Raw genomic sequence first — 22,762 nt, 5'->3', positions numbered from 1 at the left:
TCTTTGGTGTGTATTTAACAGGAAATTGAACCGTTTCTGTACTAAACTTTCCGTATGACAACTGTCCGGAAGTCCGTTGTTTTACACAGACAGCACACGTTCCTCACGAGCTTGTGAATCAGCGAGGGGCTGTCGAGGGCGGGGCTGAACTGGGAAAAGGGGGTGAAAAAAGGCAGAAATCCTGTCGATTTATGGGAGTAGTGCGGCTTTTGGGGTCCAGCTGCCATCGCTAAGCCGATTATTTAAAATAATCCACATGAAAAAACCAGTGAACAAAGTAACAGACAGCTTGCTATTTAAATGACTCGTATATCTTTTAAATGCTTTGAATGAAAAATGCGTTAAAATGAACGAAACCCTTGAACAGGCACACAAAAATGTAAAATCTGTCATCAACTTTTTCAAATCAAATTTTTCTTTTTCTTTTTTTTTTATTACATGAACTGTTCGTCGGAGATGGATCTATCTTTAATAAATTAGTTCTGATTTGTTTACGAATTAAACTGGACAAGTAGGCTATGTTGCATAAACAGCACGTTGGATATTATTCGTGAACAAATTTAATTTTGACTCAGTTCCATTGCACAATGCTACAGTATAAATTAGAATAGGCCTATAAATCAGAATATAAGAATTCAGAATATAAACGAGTCGTATGGAAGTATAGTTATGAAACTGTTATAATGAAATTGCCTCAGTTTTGAAGGCTCTTCTGTCATCATTTATTGCCAGTGAATGGAAGAGAACAAAACGGCAAAATTTAACATTCCTTCCTTTGTGAAACTAAAAAAACAACACAAAAATGAGTAAATGATAGAATATTCATTTTTGGGTGAACTATTCCTTTAATATATATTCGCATTTGCTTTGTGTACGCTGCATCATTAGTCTCCGCCCACCGATACTGCGCCACGCCCAGGCCGCTCTCGGGGTCTCCCCTGCTGATGAATAATCATGAGGTAAATGGGCGGAGCGTCGCATGTGACTTATGCGCCCCCCACTCCAAGTATTAATTTACATTACTAAGGGTCCTGTCTACAACTGAACAGTTTAGAAGAGAGAAAACGACAGATTTAACAGACACACCTTCATAACAGGAGAGATAAACTGATGCCTTTTCTTCTTCTGAGGTTCAGCTGAAGTCACTTGCCACAGAAAAGTATCGCTCAGGACTGATTTGAGGTATGTGTGTGCTTGAATTTGTTTCTGTTTTCGGGACGCTTTGCATCAAAGCGCGTTATTTGTCCTAATGGAAATGAGACGCGCGTTATTGGAAACAATGTTTACGCACACAATCAAGTGATACATTGATTACAAAGTAAATGTATCGGACAATAGATCGAACAACGAGCAACAGAACAATAAAGCGCTCAAATCACGCGCTTCACAACGCAGAAGAACAATGGCAAACAAATGTTTGAAATAATGAAAGTAGGCGTGTTTCGTATTGGGCTACTGTGTTCACAAGTTAAAATAATGACATATTATTTTTGTTTAAATAATCAGTTATTAATATTTTTGAATAATACACTTAGTACATTTATGTTAATGCAATTCAGTAAATAAAAACATGAGTAATATAATTTTTTTTGTATATTACTTAATCTATCCAGCTGCTGTATGTACTGTATAGATAGATATGTCTGTTGTAAACATTTTTATTTTTGCATTCTAAACATATAAATAGATAGATAGATAAACAGAGATATTTATGTTTTAAACATTTTTATTTTTGCATTCTAAACAAAGTGCTATTTTTTTTTTTTTAAGAATAATGCATGCAGGTTGAGTAAAAATATATATAAAATATAAAAAATAGAGTAGTTCAGTCAGCAATTCCAAGCACATGGGACGTGTCATGTCTTGTCTTGTCATGTCATGTCTTGTCTGTAGAACAGTGTCTCCTATTAACTGTCCAAGATTTTCATTTTAAGTTTATTTTGTCTTATTTATATGTTAGACCTTTTCATTTAATATGCAAACTATAGATGAGCTTTATAATATTTGTATATTTAAAAAAAACTAAAAATTTTTTTACAGTAAATATCATGTCCAGACAAACACAGTCTGAGAACATATTGCACAGTGACTGTGACTATAAGATTGGTTTATTAGTGGTAGAGATGTTGTAGTATATGTTCAGTATGATCATATTGAAATGGGTTTTCAGTATTGGAGGGGAATGTTGGGGGTAGGGAGGGGTTGGTTCCGAATCCGACCACATGTGTTTGCAATTTGGAGGCTGTTTTGTCAAACGCCTTACATCTGTTTTTTGATCTTTGAACCAGTCCCCCTACTAGTGCTAGTGAAGTCTATCTCTGTATCTGTTTCTTTCTCACACACACACACACACACACACATACTATCATTCTGTGTGTGGTTTCCGTTGTGTATAACCATGAATGTGACAGAGAAAGTGAGATGCAAAGAGTCATGACTTTAGACTTCCCGTACATGATGATGCTTGTCCCTTGAGGACGAGTAGGACAGTGGAATTGAGTGATTAGGGGTTCTCTGGGTAGTCACACGGTGTCCTCAACCTTAAAACTGCATTTAGGTCATTAGTGGGTTACATTAGGTTGTTTCGTTAACATCCTGTCTTAACTGTTCTAACTAGTACTTTCATACCGTCTCTTACTTGAGGGTCAGCCAAGGGTAGATAGATTCTGCTTCTTTAATCTGACCTTTCTCAACAGATTTCCTTTGAAATATAGTGATTTAATATGTGGATGTACTTTGGCATGGTTATTAAAGAAGAAAGAGTTGACTAATGAAATACAGCTTCTAAAAGAAATGTATTATCAATGCATTTAAATATTAACCTAAAAAAATGATATGTTTGCTTATTTAATTTCCTGTTGAACTGGGAATGTCCTTTTGCTGGAATTACCTTTTTTTTTTAGCTATCTGGACACTGTGAGTCAGCAGCACATATAGGTCTAGACTGAATTTTGTCTACACTGCATTTTGAGTGCATGCTGGCGTGCATTTATATGCAGCATATTGATTAACCTAATGAACATGTTGCTCTAGAGGAACTTCTTCCTCTTGTGGGACAGTGCTGCTTCTCTACACTTGATATGCATTGATATGGATCTTTGTTTTGTTCCGTATGTTCACGTGTGTGTGTGTGTGTGTGTGTCTCAGTGCTTTTCAATGTGCTTTGTTCTGTTACAGCAGAGCTGTTCTTTGACAGTTCTCTTTGTTTCCCGCTTGTCTGCTCATTTATAACTCACGCCTTCTCTTGTATCTCATATACATATTATAAATTATGAAAATACTACATTTTAATATGACTGCATATGTCACACAAAGGATTCTGAGCTATATCTGCTCATTAAAGCATGATGCAATATTCATTTAGGGTTTGAAATCATAAAGCGCGGGGTGCATGTTTATGTTCTTTGTTTCTCGTTTCCATGGATTTCCACTGTGACGTTGACACCCAGGGGCTGGACTTGGAGCTGTTATGCTAAACAGCTTGCGTTGATGTTTTGAAGAATGGGTTGGCATTGAGATTTGTTGTTTAGTTGATAGTTTAAGACGGGAAATCGTAGAACAGATAGTTTGCATTCATTATTTTGTCAGATAGAAGTGCATACTGTGTTTTTGTTGGGGCATGAACAAAGAGTTTTGCCCCGAACCCGTTATTAATGTCTCAAGCGTCTTTGGCATAATGTTTGGTTGAGAGGCAGAAGAGAATGGAGAAGTGAGATAATATGCAGTTACATGTGTTGTGCCAGATAACGGTTTGTTTTTAATGAACACATGCGTAGAATATCTTGTGCATTTTGAGTAAGAGAAATCATCAGTGGGCGAATAAATCTGGGTTAGGATGGGATTCATGTAGCGTAATGTTTAACAGAATCATAGTTGCATCACTGAATTAAAATGGTTTTAATTTCAGATTTGAATTATGATGTAGGAAATTGCATGTTGTTTTCTTTTTGTCTTCTTGTGGTTTTACTTTGTGTTATTTATGCCACCATAAAAGCTTGTGTCTAATCTGTAGCATTTGCATGTTTGCCCATGAGTTTAGGTGTATGTGTATGTGTGTGAATTATAGATCTGCCGTGTAATCCAGACACGGACAGCTGTCTGTAAATCCTTTAGTCGGATCTGACCAATAGCTGTTTGGCATTCTGTTGCTGACATTGATTCTCCTCTTTTTGAATCAAACAAAGAAACATGACAATCAGATACCTATTCTTCTCTCTCGCCCCATGCGCTCCAAGAAAGCTCACAGGGCACGGCTTCACTAATGGATACTCAGTCTGATTCATGACCACAAGATAAATCTTAGATCTAAATCAGGATGCCACAAACTCAATTCATATTGTCCTAATAGAAGCACAAAGTGCTTTAGGAGTGATGTTCCATTGTAAATATAAGTAGATCTTTTGTCATGTAAAGAAATGTTGGTAGGGAAGGATGAAACTAAGGTGTTCTAGGTGGTTCTGTGATGATGTTTTAGATAATGGTAGGGTGTTCTAGGTGGTTGCTAAGCTTGTTGCAATTTAATAGGGTGTTTTAGGTGGATGCTAGGGTGTTCTAGGTGGTTGTAAATTGCAAGGATGTTCTAAGTGGTTACTAGGTTGTTCTAAATGGTTGCTAGGGTTTTCTAAGTTGTTCTAGTTGCAACAATGTTCTAAGTGGTTGTAAATACCAAGAATGTACTGGGTTTTTACTAGAATGTTCTAAACAACTGTAAAGGTGTTCTAGGTTTTTAGTAGAATGTTCTAAATAACTGCTAGGATGTTCTAGGTGGTTGCAAGTTGCTAGGGTGTTGTACTAACAACTGTTTTATGAACTGTCATGCAATTGTTGGTCTGATTGCTGTTCAGCAAGTGAGATTTTTTGAGGTATCATTAATGTCCATAGCACCGATGGTGCATAAGTTGAATAACTAGGGTTACATGTTTGTTTTAGGCTATATTTCTAACCCTAGTGTGAGCAATATTGCAGTACTTCTCTTGTTTGAGCAACAGTAATAGTGATACTTGCCTTAGCAGGAAACACTAGTAACAAAACCTGCTGTCTGTTTTTTTTAGCAGACACACAAATGCCATGCAGACACCTGTAGTTTTTTTGTCAGTCAGGTTAAATGCATCTGTCTGTGCGGACAGACAGCGCTAGGTCAGCAGTCTCTTTGATGGCTTATTCTCTTCATCATGAAGGCAGCAGTTGGCTTTCGGTTGTGTTGCCCCTGTGAGAGGAGTATTAAAGTTTATAGACTGTCCCATACGTCCTCTGTATTAAATTGCAATTGTGGATTGTGTGTTTTTATAATTTCTTTCACATTAAGTCATAGTAGAATAAAATAGGATTGGAAATGATGAGGGAATGATATCTAGTAATGACGAAATATAGATTCGAAGTCATGTTGCTCACATGAGCACCATGGATCAATGTGTCAATCTAGTGTGGTTTTTCATTACTTGAAATCATTGGTTAGTAATCCTAAACGTTGCATGCTTATACATGCATTCACACACGTCCCCAAACATACAGCACCTCTCACATGCCCCTTTAACATAAGCCCTGACCCAGCAGGTGCTGGCCACAGCTGAGCAGAATCAATGGCCTCTCTGTTCCGCCCTCTTTGTTATATAGCGCACAGTTGCTGGATTGCTCATATACATACTCAAACACACCTGACCCGTTCTGGACAGTTGACGCACCCCTGATAACATCCTCATATGGACAGGGGGTTCAACGGTGACCTGAGCAGGAAGATGATGGTTTAGTTTAGCTTAAACCGTTTGACTTAAAGAGATAGTTCACCCAAAAATGATAATTCTGTCATCAATTACCCATCATTAATACCCTCATGTCATTCCAATTGTGTGTGGATTTATTCTGCGGAACACAACTGTAGGTATTTTGAAACTTTTTGTTTGTTTAAAAAAATTCAAAATACATTATTTTGTGTTCCATACTAGAAAGGAAATCATACATTCATACAGAATAACATGAGGGTGAGTAATTGATGACAGATTTACAGTTTTGGATGATTTATCCCTTTAAATGAAAACTCCACTTAAAAAAAAGGCTCATTTTCAAACTCCCCAAGTTGTAAAACAGTTGAGTTTTACTGTTTTCAAATCCATTCAGCCGATCTCTGGGTCTAGCAGTAGCACTTTTAGCTTAGCTTAGCATAGATCATTGAAACTGATTAGACTGTTAGCATCTCGCTCTAAAATGAACAAAGAGTTTTAATATTTTTGCTATTTAAAACTTGACTCTCCTGTATTTACATCTTGTACTAAGACCGATGGAAAATGAAAAGTTCTGATTTTCTAGGCTGATATGGCTAGGAACTATGTTCTCATTCTGGCAAAATAATCAAGGAACTTTGCTGCCGTACCATGGTTGCGCAGGCGCAGTGTTATTTCGCAGCGCCTGAAAACAGGCTTATAGGAAGTTACCTAGCTGGGACTATTTTCAGGCACTGCATAATATCACTGCGCCTGCTGCACTTATGGTACGGCAGCAAAGTTCCTTGGAAAATTTGATTATTTAAAAAAAAAAGTTCCTTTGAGACCAGTAAGATATATATATATATATATATATATATATATATATATATATATATATATATATATATATATATATATATATATATATATATATTTTAATACAGGCAAATATTAAGTAAAAACTGCTACTGATCGCTGCCCTAGTCAGTTTACATACACAACATGTATTCTGTCAATATGTTGACAATATGTATCATGTTTCAGCAGTTTTTTCACAGTCAGCTATTATCCAAATATACATGACACAATGTGTAATCAAATATTTGCAGAAATAAATATTGATAATTGTTATTTATTAATGAAATATTGCAATGTTTGTAATAAATAATATACACTCATACTGTACATCATAAAGGAAAAAAGATTCTCACAGTCACAATTTCCATTTCATACCAGCTGTGAATGAATGATGATGAGTTTCAACTTTGTAATTTAGAGCAAGTGCACAATGCTGAGTCCATTTGCAGTTTGATTAATGTGTATAGCCTACACCATGGATTAAATATTGCTATATTGCTTTAATCTGACTGCCATTAATGTTTTAAATGCATGTAAACTTTATTATTGTGTGGTTTATAGATGCCTGAATGCCATATATCTATTTATTTATTTTTTAGGTTGTCAAATTCACTGTGTGTCTATTAGAAAGCCTTTGCAGGTTCATCACATTCCAGTGTTGTGACACAGCTTGGTGTTGCATTCACTGAATAATCTCTATTCATGCAGTTCTTTGGAGCTTCCTTTCCGCAGACCTCTCTAACAACACACACACACACGCAAAGCCAACACAATCTATAACTGATAATACCAGCACTGTACATTCAATTCATTGCAGTATTATTTTACCCTCACTTATGACTGTCATAAGACAGGTTTTATACTCATTTGGTATTTGGTCACAGCTAAATCAAGCGAAGAACAGAAAACGATTCTGGTGAATAAAAAAAAAGATTTGTGGTGTTGGTGGTTGAGGGAAACAGGAAGTGATTTTTTCCTTTACAGTTCTCACTAAGCCCCCTCAGGATTGAAAAGAGGCACAAATGAGTGTGTTTAGCAGTAGGAGGTGGTATGACGGATGTTTGAACACAGATTATGTGATCTCGAGGATCTAGTTAATTGTGACCCACACAACCAGTTGAGAAATTTAGGTTAAATTTAGGTTAGAAACTAGTGTTTCTTGTGTATTTATTGCATATTCATGATAGATTTGTATATGTTGGTAATTTGATACTGTGAAATAAGACACAGTAACAGATAGAATATTTAAAAAAAAGTGTTAAACCAATGAATAGCACCTAAATGTGCAATTGAAATTGCACTGTTCTTGTACTCTGCTTACTGACAATAAAGTTGAATCTAATCTAAAATTGGTGAGGACTTTTTTTTTTTTTTTTGCTTCAGACAATGTCTCCTTTTAATCATTTTGTGAAACTATTTAAAGGATATATTGTTTTTTAATTTACATCTTTAAGGCTTTTAAATACGTGAAATCCTGAGAAATGAATCTTTAAAGTGATAAATCATGATAAAGTTGCTTAATGTGGTGACAGTTGGTGTTGGTGGGCAAAAACTCAAGTTGACATGGGAAAAAAAGCTTTGTTTGTTTATCATCTTGTTGGGTTTTTGATACTGTATTGTGTCACAGGTCTGAGAAATTGTTAAAGTGGTCATAGAAAGCTAAATTATGACACATTTGGTTCAAACACCATTGACTAACATTACTAGCAAACATGGAGAACAATGAGATGATTAAAGAAAATGCATAATATGAGACTTCCATTTGTACCTGTACACTTGTACGCATTATTAAGCGTTTCCTTTCCCCAGTGTGCAGCATTGACCCGACATCTCATCACATGACCCAATTCTCTTGTGGGTTACTTAAGGTCATGCTTTGAAATGCCAGAGGTCTTGCCTTAACCCGGACCAGGAAATGAAAATAATTCCAGTCTTTCATCCAGATCCAAAATGTGACGATTGTACATCAACAACTTTTCAGTAATCAGTCCTATTAAATTATTGACAAAGCGTTTTGTTTTTGACATCCATAGCCACCAGAGAGCAGCACACATAAATTGTATTTTTATTTTCAGTTCAGCAGGAGAATGTTTCAGTCCAGATGCATTGCTCCCTTTTTGACCTGATTCATGTGTTTATCAGAGCTCTTCTCCACAGCAGCAGATACACAACCCCCACAGCAATGCCCAGGTGCATCCACAGATGGCACGAGTCTTGGTGTTTTGTCTCAGCATTGGCATATGGACTGAATCAGTTTTTGCTGTTATTTTATAGTTTGACTGTACTGTAACAAGGTTGTGCTTTATACAAGTGACTTGTTTTAATTGTATGGACAATAGGTAGCAGTTTAGGCCTCAGTCCCTTTGCTGTGGAGTCCATTTATCGTTTGTTTTTCCTTTGAATGCTCAATGTGATGGAGATGATGCAAGCAGTTTAATGTTAATAAGATGAAGTGTCTAACCTCTGACCCTTCAAGCGGAGCCCATAAATGTTTATTTCTTTCTCTCCTCTGTGCTATGGGAAACCCCTTAGTTTATGGGTTTTAACATTTTTGCATTGGCCCAGCTAAGGAAATGGAAGAGATTGAGCTTAAAAAATCAGTTTAGGATAAGTGTGACTGTTTTTGCCATTGTCTTCTACCTTTGAGAACCAAACCTTTGTGTTTGTGCATGTATTCGCTAATTAAGATATAATATCTGTCATTATTAATGAATTATTTAGAATTTTGAAATACAGATTTAAAGAATGTAAACACTGTTTATAGCATCTGTTGCATATAAAATAAGTATATCAAGTATTTCAATTAACACGCACATTTTTTTATTGTTTCAATCAATAACAAATCAAAGGATTAAACAAGCTTCTGTTAATTGAAATAAAGCTGACATAATGTAAAATTTAAATAAAAGATGAAAACATAAATGTACACGTTTATATATATAAAATAGCACATAACACACTAAAAATTGTGCTAAAAAGTTCATTTCAAATGTAAATAAATACTGTAATAATACATGAATGACACCAAAATAACACATGCCTCAGTTCGTAAAAACAAGCAAAATTGCATTTACTGTATACTTGCTCCATACACTTTAAGATTAAAGTGTGTAATTGTCAGTCCATTTGTTTGTGTAGACAATTATGTCATTTTTTGTGGGGATATTTAGCCTTGACTGTTCTTTTAAAGGATTAAATGCAATCATGTTTAGATCTATAGCTGGTTAGTGGCAGCCTGATTCATTCCTATCAAGGGAAGACAGGCGTTTCATGAGAAAATGAGGGGGAGAAATGAATCGTCTGGAGGACTGTTGATACGAATTGATACCTCTGTGGTCTGTAATGAGTGTCGGGTGGGACGTGGAGTGGGGGATGGTCCGGAAAGCCAATTATGCTGGAAATGAGGTTTAGTTGTGTTTAGAAAATTGTGTGAGGTATTTCTTATGTGAGTGTTAGGTTAGGAATGAATATGTTTTGAAGAATAGGTGAAAGTGACAGCACTACAGTGCCAGTGAAAGGGATTTTGGGATTGGGGAGGGGCTAATATACTCTCCTGCTGTGTGTAAACGGTGCCCAATAAGGGTCAGATGGTGCTATAGACTGCCAGCTGCTCCCTTCCTCCCTGCATGTCTCGTTCCCTAATGAGAGCGGAACAAAGAAGTGGCATCCTTTCCACCTCCTCCATCTCTCTGTGTGTGTCTCAGTGCTTGAGATCTCCAAAATGTGACCAAAATGGCAAGGGATTTTTTTGAGTTTGTCTGTTTCCTGTTATTGCCGCCCCGTGTCTTCGTCCGAGGTCAGTGTGTGTAGGCACTGGAGAGATGACTGGAAAAGGAAGCTGAAGGTGCGCCCGCCCTCTGGTCTGTCCTTGTTGTAGGTCGGAAAATCACAAAAACAAATGCATACTTGGCCGTATTATTAAAAGTATTGCAGCAATCTATATTGAAATCCCCTATATCATCATGCTCCCATTGTAAGCTTGTGATTTTTGGATGTCATGTTTAAAACAACCACATGACTCTTATCAACAGTAATGATCTAAGTATGTAAACATACTGAAATCATGATGCTGCTGTGTGATCATTTACAGTAATGGTTAGTGCTCAGAAGGAGGTGTGGGTGATTTCCTTTATGCAGTCTTCCAGCTTTTTATCGTGGAAGTGTGTAGGCATGTGGGTTTGTGCAATTTTAATGCATGTGTATGTGTAGGAGAGGGTTAATAAGGGCCATCCAAGTCATTATGAACTCTTTGAAATAAATTTGTTCAACCTTTCCAGTGAACTCTACTTTTTAGTTTTTTATTGTCTTAATGATACGTTTCTAGAGAACCAGGAAATGTAGTTTCCATGTTATTACTACTACAGTTTAAAAAAACTGTTTTCTGTTTTACTATAGAATGACATTAATTCATGTGATGACTAAGCTGATTTTTCAGCATCATTACTCCAGTCTTCAGTGTCCCATGATCCTTCAGAAATTATTTTAATATGCCAATTTGTTGGTCAACAAACATTTCTTATCAACATTGAAAACAGGTTTGCAAATCAGTTTATGGAAACATCATTTAGAGGATTCTTTGAATATAGAAAGCAAAAAAAAAACAAAAAAAAACATGTAGCCTATACATCATAAATGTCTTTTGACTCTCACTTTCAATCCATGCTATAAAATATTACAAAAGATCTTGTATCAGATTGTTATTCTTCAGAATGATAAAGACCATTTAATTGTTTGTTTTTTTAGTGTTTGGGCATAATACATGCCAATTCTTTTGACTATCAAATTGGCAACATCGTTGTTTTTGCATCCTAGTACCAATAAATGGTCTTTTTGGATCAGAGAGGAAGTTTTGAGTTTTGAAAGTTACAGCGAAAGTTATGTTGCAATGAACTACGATATGCCCTACCACACACATTGCCTAATTTTTAAGACCTACCATATAAATTCAATTTCCTTTTTGATCTAACTTCAGCTTTAAGTGGAGCATAAACAAAAGCACTGTGGCTTTTAATCATTAATGCAAATCTGGCTGATATGCATGATCGCTCATATGCATTGTGATGTCAAATGAAAGCTGTCCCCTACATGTGCAAGTCTGTGTGCTGGAACAAGGTACAAGACTGAAAACTGGTTAACAGATGCCAGCCAAACACCTCCAGTCCTACTTAATGACTGACTAGACGTTTTACAAGCATTCCTGTAGTACTTACATGCACAAACACAGATATGCATGCAGATATATGCACTGATGCATCATTATCAATGCACAGTATGAACGTTTATGGAAATGACTGGTGTGTTAATGCTCAGCCGTGGACACACCCTTGTGCTTAGTGTTGTGGTGGTCACCATAGAGATGTCTGTGCCCTGCTTAGGCTTGAAGAGTACAGCTCTGTAATTAAAAGCTGGATGTGGGCCTTTTATTAAACGCACTTGTCCTGCAGGGCTCCTTTTTGCACAGACTTAGGCTTACAAGCAGTGCACAATAAATGCAGAATTTGTTGGTGATACTGTAGCATGAAGTTTGCAGTTCACACTACAGTGTTAGTTTGCGCATTATTTTTTATAAATGGTCAGTTATGTGCCTGTTAAAGTGATAGTGCATGCAAAAAGGAAAAATCTGTAATTATTTACTCAGTCTCATGCTGTCACAAATCTGTATGGCGGACTTTCTGCAGAACACAAAAGTCAAATAATTATTTGAAACATTTCTGAAATTAAAGTGAAGCAGATGAAGTTTTGAAAAGCACTGTAAAAGTGTCATAAAAGTGATCTATGCGACTTGAGGAGTATGTTTAAGCCAAATAAGTCTGTGAGAAAGAAACGGAATGATAGTCTTTATTCACTGATAAGCTTATCAATAACCACATTGTGAAGACTGCTGATAGGAATCAGCACATTAAAACAGAGAACTGTGAACAGAGAATGCTGTGTTGTTACCTGAATGAACATGAGGGCGAATAAGTATTTTACTCACCCTCTTTTTGTTCCAAACCTGTATGAGTTTCTTTCTTCTGAAGATAAGAAGATATTGGTAATGTTGGTAACCAGTTGCTGGTAGCCATCGACTTCCACTGAATTTTTGTTCCCCATACAATGGAAGTTAATGGGAACCAGCATCTGTAACAGTTAACAGAATTCCTCAAAACATCTTATTTTGTGTTTAACAGAAGAAAGAACCTCACAGGTTTGAACAACTTGGGTGAGAGAATGATAACATCATTTTCATTTTGAAGTGAACTGGCCCTTTAACTAGATAAGATCAAAGTAGCCGGCCATACTGACTTGAGAAATTATACTTCTTGTTCTTTAGACTTTGTGAAACTTTAACATTTCAACACAGTGCAATGTTAACAGGAACCGCTCTTCTGTTGAATCTAAAAGGAAAGTTTGAGAGCAGATACAAACATTAAACAGCGGCATTTGACGCAAAACATTAGAATAAAAGCACCACTGTCCAGTTTCACTAAGGTGTTCTTCCTGAATGCTTAATTAATTACTGGATATAAATAATATTGAGATGATATACCAAATGCGCTAGCAACATGTCAAAACTAAAGTTATTGCAATAAAACACGTTAGTTGCAACTCATTTAACTTGCATGTATTTAAGCAGTGACCAAAGATAAACTGGCTGTCTGTCTGCAAACATATGGCCAACGAAGAGTTTGGGTTTTGTCCTTGAGGAAGTGCTACACACTTCAAACAGCGATATAAATTACCCTTGAGGCATCAGGATATGTTTGGAATGTCCTCATGTTGTTTAAAATGAAATTACGTCATGCCAAGAACAACCCAGTTGTTGTGAATCACAGATTGTTGGTAAGCGTGACCTCTAGTGATCAGCAGATGAACTGCAGCTCACAGCGTGTACTAATTTCACGTGTCACGACTTTTAATTTGTAATAAACCAAAGTATTGTTATGGTAATTCTTTCATGGGTTGATATAAATGCAGCATGTCACCTTCATATTTATGGTTTTGCCTGTGTGCTGAAAACCTGCATCTTTACTCTAAATCAATCCATTCTAATTCAGTTTAGAAGATTATAAAATGATTATGAAAATGATACACACATTAACGTGTTAGAAAAGAACACAAATGTATGAGTGCCCTGAAATATGCATTCCACTAGCCCCATCACGTTCAATATCGTTCTTTTAATAGCTCTAATCTCAAAGTTGATCTTGTATATGGAAACTGGCCTGTTTTTGTCATTTTATTGATGTGTTGTGACCACACTCTTTGGTGTTTATATCACGACTCAGGTGATAAAAGATGGAAAGGGCTGTTTGAGAGCGGTTCTGCCAGGGGTGGGTGGGCTGTTAGATAATAAACCATCAGGCGGAGTCAAAAGAGCTGTTTATAGAGCACAGCAGCACTCCGTCAGAGATCCAGAGCTGCAGTTTCATCTAGCTGTGGGAAGTTGTGCTTCATATCCTGAGATTTTAAAGAACACTCAAACGCAGAGATGACTACCATGTTCAGATACCCCGTGTTTCCAGTCCTTCCAGGTGAGATTAGTTAGGGGAAATAACATGGAAATACATTTTAAGGCAAAGCAGAGTAGCACTTACTATATTATATTATTTGTATTAGTAGTAATTATTAGAATAGTTAAAGAAAAAATACTCTGTTGACTTATATGTATTTAATGCATGTTGGCTCTTGCTTGTAATTTCACATTGTCTGGATGTGTGTCACACTTTTATCAAGGGTTGTGATCATGTTTATTCATGATATAGTTGATCAGCCTTTTTAACTGATATGGAGCTGTGTGCTGAATGATACACGCTGGTTTGTGAGTGTAAAAATAATGACTAGTATCCGGCTATAAACAAATAATCGTGAGATAACAGTCACATGGGTTTGTCTTTCATCATGTGTTTAATGATAAACCAGACTAAGAGAGATTTATTCATTCTCTGATATGGCAGTTTCAGTGAAACTAAAAGAATGGCTTTCCCCTATATATCCTATTACTGTTATTATTTAGAAATTTTGGTTTTACCTGGAAAGCAGTCTCTCCTGGTTATAGTGTGATTATATGCACATATTATACAATAGCCTGTTATTTTGTCTCCTGTTTTTGCCCCTATGATTTGGGCTAGCTTTTTATATTATTTTATTTAGTATTTTGGACATTAAAATGCAAAGGCTTATGCTTTTTAAACACTAAATCTGTCTAATATTTGTCATAATGTTTTTGTGGAGTGTGTCTAACTGTCTAAGTAAGTCAGTAAACACTGATGAAGATGTTGTGATGCATCTTATGGTTTTGTCAGGACTGTTGTCTGTGTACTATTGGTGTCTGAAATTAGTTTTTTAATCGGTATTTTACAATCGGTTAAGTTGTTTCTGATCAGATTAGTTTCAGTTTTTTTTTAATAAAAGGAAAAATTAAAAACATTTTAATGTAACTGCTAATATAAATGTAGCAAGGTTGTAACAGATGTTAAAATTGATGTATTTAAATGGGTTTTTCTCAGGTCTGGACCAGACAGATATACCAGAGGGATTGTCCCGTGCGCGGAGCATTATGGCAGAGCCAGACTATATGGACGGTGATAGCGATGAACTCATCAAGCCCAAGAAACTCCTCAACCCAGTGAAGTCCTCCAGAAATCACCAGGACCTACACAGAGAGCTCCTTATGAACCAGAAAAGGTGATGCACACACAGCCTACATTAGATCAGCTCTCCTACACTACACTACTTCTATCACTTTACATATACTGTTTCTTTTTGGCAAATCTATCTGAACACGCTGTGTGGACACTTTACATTACTTAGATTAACAAATTAACTTTACATTTTGGTTTTATTCAATCTGTATTTTGAGCAGCTACTTACCAAATAACTAAGTGCACATTAAATATGTGACAAGAAAGAGGGCCACAGAGTGATATGACCTGAAACTACTAACATAGCTATATTGGAAATACAGTCATTATATTGAAATATTTGACCATATTTGATCACAGTTGACCAATCAGAATCAAGTATTCTGTAATAAATGCCTGTTTGACTTTTTATGAGTCATATAAAGATATATTTCTGTCATTCCACTTTTGCATATTTCTCAAATGAGTTCTTAAAAAGTAAAAAGTAAGTCATTCTGAAAGCTGATTCTGCTCTAGAGGAGTTTCTGGATGGGATGAATGATTCCCCCCCGTCAGATCTGTCTGTGTTTGTGTGCGGTATCTAGGCAGACAGGAAGCAGAAAAAATGTATTGAAACAATAAGTTTGAGTCACTTGTTTTAGCCCTCTCATTTTTTTTCTGCTCTGTCTTTCTCTATCTCATTGGTGATTAATTGTGACAGCAAGGGTATACACATGCTCTCTATTATGTAAAGCAGTTTTTTCTTTTGCATTTGAAAGTTATTAGAAAGAACCCTTGAGGATAAAAGTTGTTCTTGTAGCTTTGATATAAATAAGAACAGACAAGTCACAACAAGTCATATAACACACACACACACACACATTCTACCAGCATGATTATATAAAATCCTGTCCATTGGTTCTCACCGCCCACATTAGTTGAGCATGAAGAGAAGAGTTTGTAGAATTCCTGCAGACATCGGAATCCTCCGTTGAAGATTTATTCCAGTAATACATAACTAGATGTATGTGTATACTTTGGCAGTTTCCAGGGAGTGCAGAAAAGATTTGAGTCTTTGTTACCTTATCTTGTTACAGATTTGCAAAAATGACAGTGTGGCTTGTAGGTGATATTTTGGACTTGTTGAGCATCTGTGAATTAAAATACACAACACAGAGACTGCAAATAACATTACATTATTTAAACATCCTATCTGCTTTTATTGACAAATAAATTTGATAAATAAAAAAAGTTAAATTGTCATGACCACATGATGATTAGTATTTTATTTTATTTATATATCCAATACATAATTTATTTTTGCATAAATGCTTTATATATATATATATATATATATATATATATATATATATATATATATATATATATATATATATATATATAATTTAATATATATGTAGTATTTTATATTTATTTATTAACAATGTTAAGTAATAAAACAAATAGAATAATATATTATTTATAAATGAATTTACTATTTATTTTTAACTATTTTTTCTTATCATGCATTTTTTGTCTATTTATTAGATTTTTTGCATACTGTACATCTTGAAATATTATATTGAAATAGAATAAACATAAATAATATCATAAGTTATATATATATATTATCCAAGTAAATTTTTATTTTAATTGTGCATTTTATATATATATTTATATATATTTAATAATAAGTAACTTCATGATACCCAACTATAGAATTAGAGATTACACTTATTTTGGGGGAGTCATGGACTGTTCATGGTCCCTGTTAAATAAAATGAATGATCTAATGAAGGGGTATTAATGATGGGGCTGTGGGGTTTCATAAAACCTAAAATCATGAAGACCCTTGAGAAAGGGGGCCTATAATGTCAATTTACACCCTTTTTGTATTTTCCCCCACTTGAAAAGGTGTGAATTGCGTGTGTGTGCTTGTTTCGGTTTTGAAGAAAGGGAACATCTCCATAATCTAAATGGTATTAGTTTCAGATGTGGTGCTCAGAGGGATGCTGAAAGATGTAGGGTTACATAAGAAGGATTACAGCATCCCCTTAGACTTTCCTCCCACCCTTTCTCTGTTCCCTTTTCTGACTCCCACCTTCTGTCTGTCGGCCTCCCACCCTGCTGTACACTAACACTCAAAGTATTTCTCTACACTCACAATGTTATGAAATCACATCTACATCCAGTGCAGAAGGTGAAGAACACAGAGTGATGGAGAGATAGAGGTCGGGCTATATATAGTCTGTTGCATCTTATATTAGATAATGTATTGGGTTAGGGGGGCCGGGGCGGGCTTTTATGTAATCGAGGCCAGCCTCGTCTATGCTTTATGTTTCTTTTTGTCGCTAGTGATCTGTCTCCTTTTCTTTTTTCTGTTATTTTGCCCAGCTGTCTGTGATAACGACAAAGTGACTGTTTCTAGCAGGCACCAAGGGACCATGGTGTTCCTGTTATATAAACACTGACGACACACGCTGGCGTTCCTGAAGATGTTTGTACCTCAGCAATTCTTAGAACAGAAGTATTTCGAATCTTTTCATCCCAGGTACAAGTCTTAAAGTGAACGTTCTCCAACAAATTACACTTTCATAGTCATTTACTCACCTTTATCTCACGAACATAACATAAGGTTGTTCAAAACATCATTGGACCCTAGTGACTTTCTCTAGTGACTCATGGACAAAACAACACTTAATGCAAAATGACATGATGGTGAGTAAATGATCACAGAAATTTTATTTTCTTTATGAACTATCCCTTTATGACCAGTATTAGCAAATCAGTTTGTTATTCTACAGTCAGTTCACTCCAGAAATATGACTTGTTTACTCAAACCCAACCATTGTTCCTGTTATAGCCAGATGACAAAAGAGCCATAAAACCACACCTATAGACAAAAGCACATCCTTATCTTAATAATGGCTCAAATAAAAACAATAAGTTGCAGAAAGCTCACTAGTCAGACTAATGCGCAAACCTGCAAAGCTCAAGAGTGTTTACTTTGGAAAGGCTGCATTTAGACATTGTTTAAGCCTGACTACGGTAATGGGGTTGTTTTTTTCTTGATTTTTCCTTAGATTATTTTAGTTTCGACCGGAATAGTTTAGTCTCAGAGTAGAGAACGGTCATATAATTCAAACCACAAAAGCAGAGTTTTAAGACAAATTGGATTTTAGTTCTATTTTTGGCATGTGAACACACATTAGCTTCGGCCTGGCTACAGAGATTTCTCATGTATCTAATCATTAATCAGAAATGTGCCCTGAATCATAAACAATCATTGTTTCCTCTTATCTTGTTTGTGAAGTGTATCTGGTCTGTAATTGTTCTCATGAAGTTACCTGCACAACAGACACATTCCACTCACGTGATTAATGTCTGATGTGCTTGTGTTGTTCTTTCTTCTCACAGGAGAGAGAACAGTTGGAGGGAGAAAGTAAAATACTGTTCAGAAACTAAATCAGTGAGATGACACAGAAATGGAGAACAGACACAAGTGTTTTTTCTTTTACACTCACCTGGCAGAGATTCTCATGATTCCATTTTTTGGAGCCATATAGTTATATAACTGCTGTCCAAATAGCCAAAACATTTCATCTCCCATTTTCTCAGCTCTGATATTCTCATCCGCTCCTCTCATTTTTACTTCATACTAGTCTAGACGAGTCTACAAGTTTTGGAAGGATGGACAAAACTCAACAAGTCTCTGGTGTGCCAGGCAGAGAGCAGGGTTATGTTAAAATACAGCTGGACAGACAGATTTTTGTGTTGTCATCAGTGTTATTTTAGTATTACTTGTAAAGTAGTATTTATTAATATATACTGAATTAACTTTAATTATTGTATTTTTAGATTTAGTAGTTTTATGTGCTTTTTTCATGTTTATAATAATAAAAAAATATAGCATTCCTTGTTTTAGCATTTTGAATACTTTAGTAGCACTTATTATTGGTTAATTTTTATTATTGGTCAATTCAAATATTTTGGTCATCTGTTCTGTTCTTCCTCATACCACTTTGAAATAGGCCAATCACATTCATTGGATTTATATTCCAGATATGTTTTTTTTTTTCTGAAATTCAGTACATATGAGCTAACTGGAAGTGTTTCAAGCTTGTTAATTTGGAGAATTACGCAACAGAGATGTCTGTTAAATTAAATAGTTAATCTCCATACACTCTAAATGTACAGCAGCCTCTGGTCATTATAAACCAATTCCAATCCCTAAAACCCACCCAGGAACCCATCCATGCTGGATTACAGTATGTGGGGCAATCAGGATTTTCACAGGGACATGTTCACAGTCATATTATGTAACCCCTATGGATTATTATCACTAAACTGTGTTGGAGTCATCTCATCGTTTGCTCTCTCATTTAATCAAACCTCTGATTGAAATCATGAAATTTAAGGGTGTTATAGTTTTAAACTAACCCCTAATACTAGATTTTACATTTCAAAGTGCTCCATTTGTGCTCAAATTATGCAACTATTTGATGAGAAGTGTTCTGATACTTTTCTAAGCAATCGGAGTTGTAGTTTTTTTCAGGTGACTGATGATAACATGAAGGAGCTATCTAACTATGTCTTACAGTGTGTCCAAAATTGTCTTGAGTAGGTACTACACTGGGAACTAACTTTGCAACCATTAAAAAAGAATATTCTATGTATTATGCTTATGGGCTTATGAATGAAATTCAGGCATACTACATCTGCCATTTTGTTATTGTCATGTGACCTGTCAGTTGCATTGCTTCACTGCATAAACATAGATCCTTTCCCATGGCCTCAGGGGATATTAAAGTGTCCATCGAATGCACGCTTCAGAATTTAGCCAAAATAGTCATTTTGCCTACTGTTTTTCAATATTGTGTAAGGGTGGAAACTTTTGCAGAGATAGTGACCACATAGTTCTTCAGAAAATGTAAAATTGTGGTAATTATTGTCAAATATCTCATCATCTCCAATTTTCTTTTCACAGGGGCCTTGCGCCGCAGAATAAACCAGAACTCCAGAAAGTGATGGAGAAGAGGAAGAGAGACCAGGTGTTGAAGGCTCAGAAAGAGGAGCAGGAGGCGCACAAAAAAAGGTCAGACCTTGAGATCGAGCTCATGAAGAGACGAGAAACCCTCGAGCAGGTATGTTTCCTCACGCACAAAGACGTAGATGTTTAATGGGCATGTCCAGAAATTATTGATTGAAATTGTCTTCTTGTTTAGCTGGAATTGGAGCAACATAAAAACGAAGAGGAGCAAGAAAACACCCCAGAGTTTGTCAAAATGAAAAGCAATCTGAGAAGAACCAAACAGGAAGTGGATGGGCAGGAGCGTGCCACCTAAAAACAGTTTCCATGGCATATTTGTTGGGAAATGGATTGGTGTTTGTGGGGATTTCCTGATATTCTTCCCCCATGTGTCCCTATAAAACAAGTGACTGTAGACGAACGGTTCCTGTTGCCTGCTCGCAGACACAACCAGTATTCACGGAGCCTCTTTTCCTGAACAACGATCACACTTAAAGAGGATTGAAGAATAAACGACACACATACACACAAACTCTTGCACATGGGCGCAGCCTCTTTGCCACTGGTTGACTGGCTTCAAAGAACATGCATGGCGGAACAAACAGAGACCACATGGTTACTTTGTTGGGTATTTTTTTATTTTTTGGAAAAAAGGGGCACATATTATTTTACTATTTTACTATTTTACTTTAAAGACCTGAAATGGGACACTGGATGGACTCTTTTAAGCCAAAACAATCCTCTTTTATTTATGTTCAGTGTAAGCTTTTGTTTGAAAGGGCTTCTCGAGACATTTTCCTATTGGTTGATGTTTAAAGGAAACTAAATAGAAAGTTCCAACAATGCAAGTTGTGGTTGCATCATGCTTGCTTTTTATGAATTGTAATGTTTGTGCGCTTCCTCTGCTAAATTTCATAAGCAATACTAGTTCTAGTTTTGTGAGTTTTCTTTGCAAATATTTTTGTTACAACTTTTTTCATTAATATGTTACTAATAAGTTAATACATTTTAGTTCAATGTGATATTAAATGCAAGTGCATCTGTTTTCTTTTCACTTGAATGGTAGTTGTTTTCAACCCAAAAAGTTGAAGGAGAACATGAAATGTTTATTAATGAAGAAAGACACGTGGTTTTGTGTAGATTTGAGCCAATAAATAACCACTCCTTGTGTTCCCTTACCTTCTTTTAATAAATATTATTTTATCATGTTGAATTCTTTGTTAATTTGATGTCTATATGAATCTCTGTGTGACCAAGAAGTGCAAGTGATCTTCGAGAAGAAGGCAATTATTTTAAAGGAACAGCTCTCCCAAAAAGGAAATTTTGGTTAACATTTACTCACCATCATCAGGCCACCTAAGACATAGTTGATTATGTTTCTTCATATGAACAGATGTAGAGAAATTTAGCATCACATTACTTCACCACATCACCAATGGATCCTCTGCAGTGAATGGGTGCCATCAGAATGAGAGTCCAAGCAGCTAATAAAAACATATCAATAATCCATGACGAGTTCTTCAATTAACATCTTAAAAAGTGAAAAGCTGTGTGTCTGTACAAAACTATTCCATCATTAAGGTGTTATAATTGTAATTCTAATTCAAAATTCAAAATGTAATTCAAAATTAGATTCCATGATCCATAATAGTGCTTCCTCCAGTAACAAAAAAATTCATCATCTATATCCCTTCACATCAAAATCCACCAACATAATTGTTTAGAACTGTTTTGATATGTATATATTTCCCTCTTGATTCACACAAGATTACTTTTTTCATTGAAGAAAGCAATATTATGGATAGAGGATTCATGTCAGAAGCTATGGATTGAAGTTAAAAATATCTTACAGTTTTTGGCTTGGCAAGATGGTAACTGATGGCCAAATTTAACTCCTATTCTGATGGCACCCATTCACTGCAGAAGGTCCAATCATGAGCATGTAGATGAATGTCTGACTTTATTGCATGAGTGAATGGAACAACAGCCTGCAAAACCCTGCAACTTTTAAGAAGCAAAGTAGGTGTGAGTCATCTGGAATTTGCATAATAATGTCTGCACCTCCCACGCCATAAAGTGAGACTATCCATATAAAGGGATAATCATAGTCTAAGACTGACCCCTTAGTTATTCATAAAATGGTATCCAAAGCAAAATAAGCACACACACAAAAAAAATAAAAATAAAAAAAAATAGACAGAATCTTAATTCCAGGAGTTCTTATGTAACTGTGCTGTGTCAAACAGCTGGCAGCAGAAGTAAGTCTGAGTAAACTGTGTCACAGACACGAAAGCCTTTAGCTGAAATGATCTGATATCAGCCTTTTCTTTTCCGAAGGCTTTGCTGAATAAAACACAATTTAGGGCATTGTGATTTAAAGGGACTTTCCAGCAGTCTATCACACTTTAGTTTGGGGACCAATCCCCACTATTAACTAACTAATAATTATGACTTTTGCCTCAGAAAAACCCTTATTTTCTGATAAAATAGCTGTTTAGTTTAGGTATGGGGCAGGATACACACACACACACACACACACAAACAGAAATTGCTACAAATTAAATAATTGTCAC

At 35.8% G+C, this 22,762-nt stretch overlaps 1 protein-coding gene across 2 annotated transcripts; it reads left to right on the top strand.

Moving 5' to 3' along the window:
* Nucleotides 1-1,014: 1,014 nt before the first annotated feature.
* fam107b (family with sequence similarity 107 member B) lies at nucleotides 1,015-21,402 on the top strand. Of its 2 annotated transcripts, none has more exons than XM_052582625.1 (4): nucleotides 1,015-1,182; nucleotides 15,047-15,224; nucleotides 20,148-20,304; nucleotides 20,386-21,402. In XM_052582625.1, exons 2-4 carry the CDS (start codon nucleotides 15,097-15,099, stop codon nucleotides 20,503-20,505), a joined length of 405 nt encoding a protein of 134 aa, XP_052438585.1. In that variant the 5' UTR covers nucleotides 1,015-1,182; nucleotides 15,047-15,096; the 3' UTR covers nucleotides 20,506-21,402. The 2 variants fall into 2 exon arrangements, with proteins under 2 accessions (XP_052438585.1, XP_052438584.1); XM_052582624.1 differs by lacking the exon at nucleotides 1,015-1,182 and adding an exon at nucleotides 13,910-14,071.
* The last annotated feature ends 1,360 nt before the right edge of the window (nucleotides 21,403-22,762 follow it).

The sequence above is a fragment of the Carassius gibelio genome, chromosome B18 (assembly GCF_023724105.1).
Source record: "Carassius gibelio isolate Cgi1373 ecotype wild population from Czech Republic chromosome B18, carGib1.2-hapl.c, whole genome shotgun sequence".
NCBI classification, from domain to species: domain Eukaryota; kingdom Metazoa; phylum Chordata; class Actinopteri; order Cypriniformes; family Cyprinidae; genus Carassius; species Carassius gibelio.
This window is presented reverse-complemented; position numbering and strand designations above follow the sequence as displayed.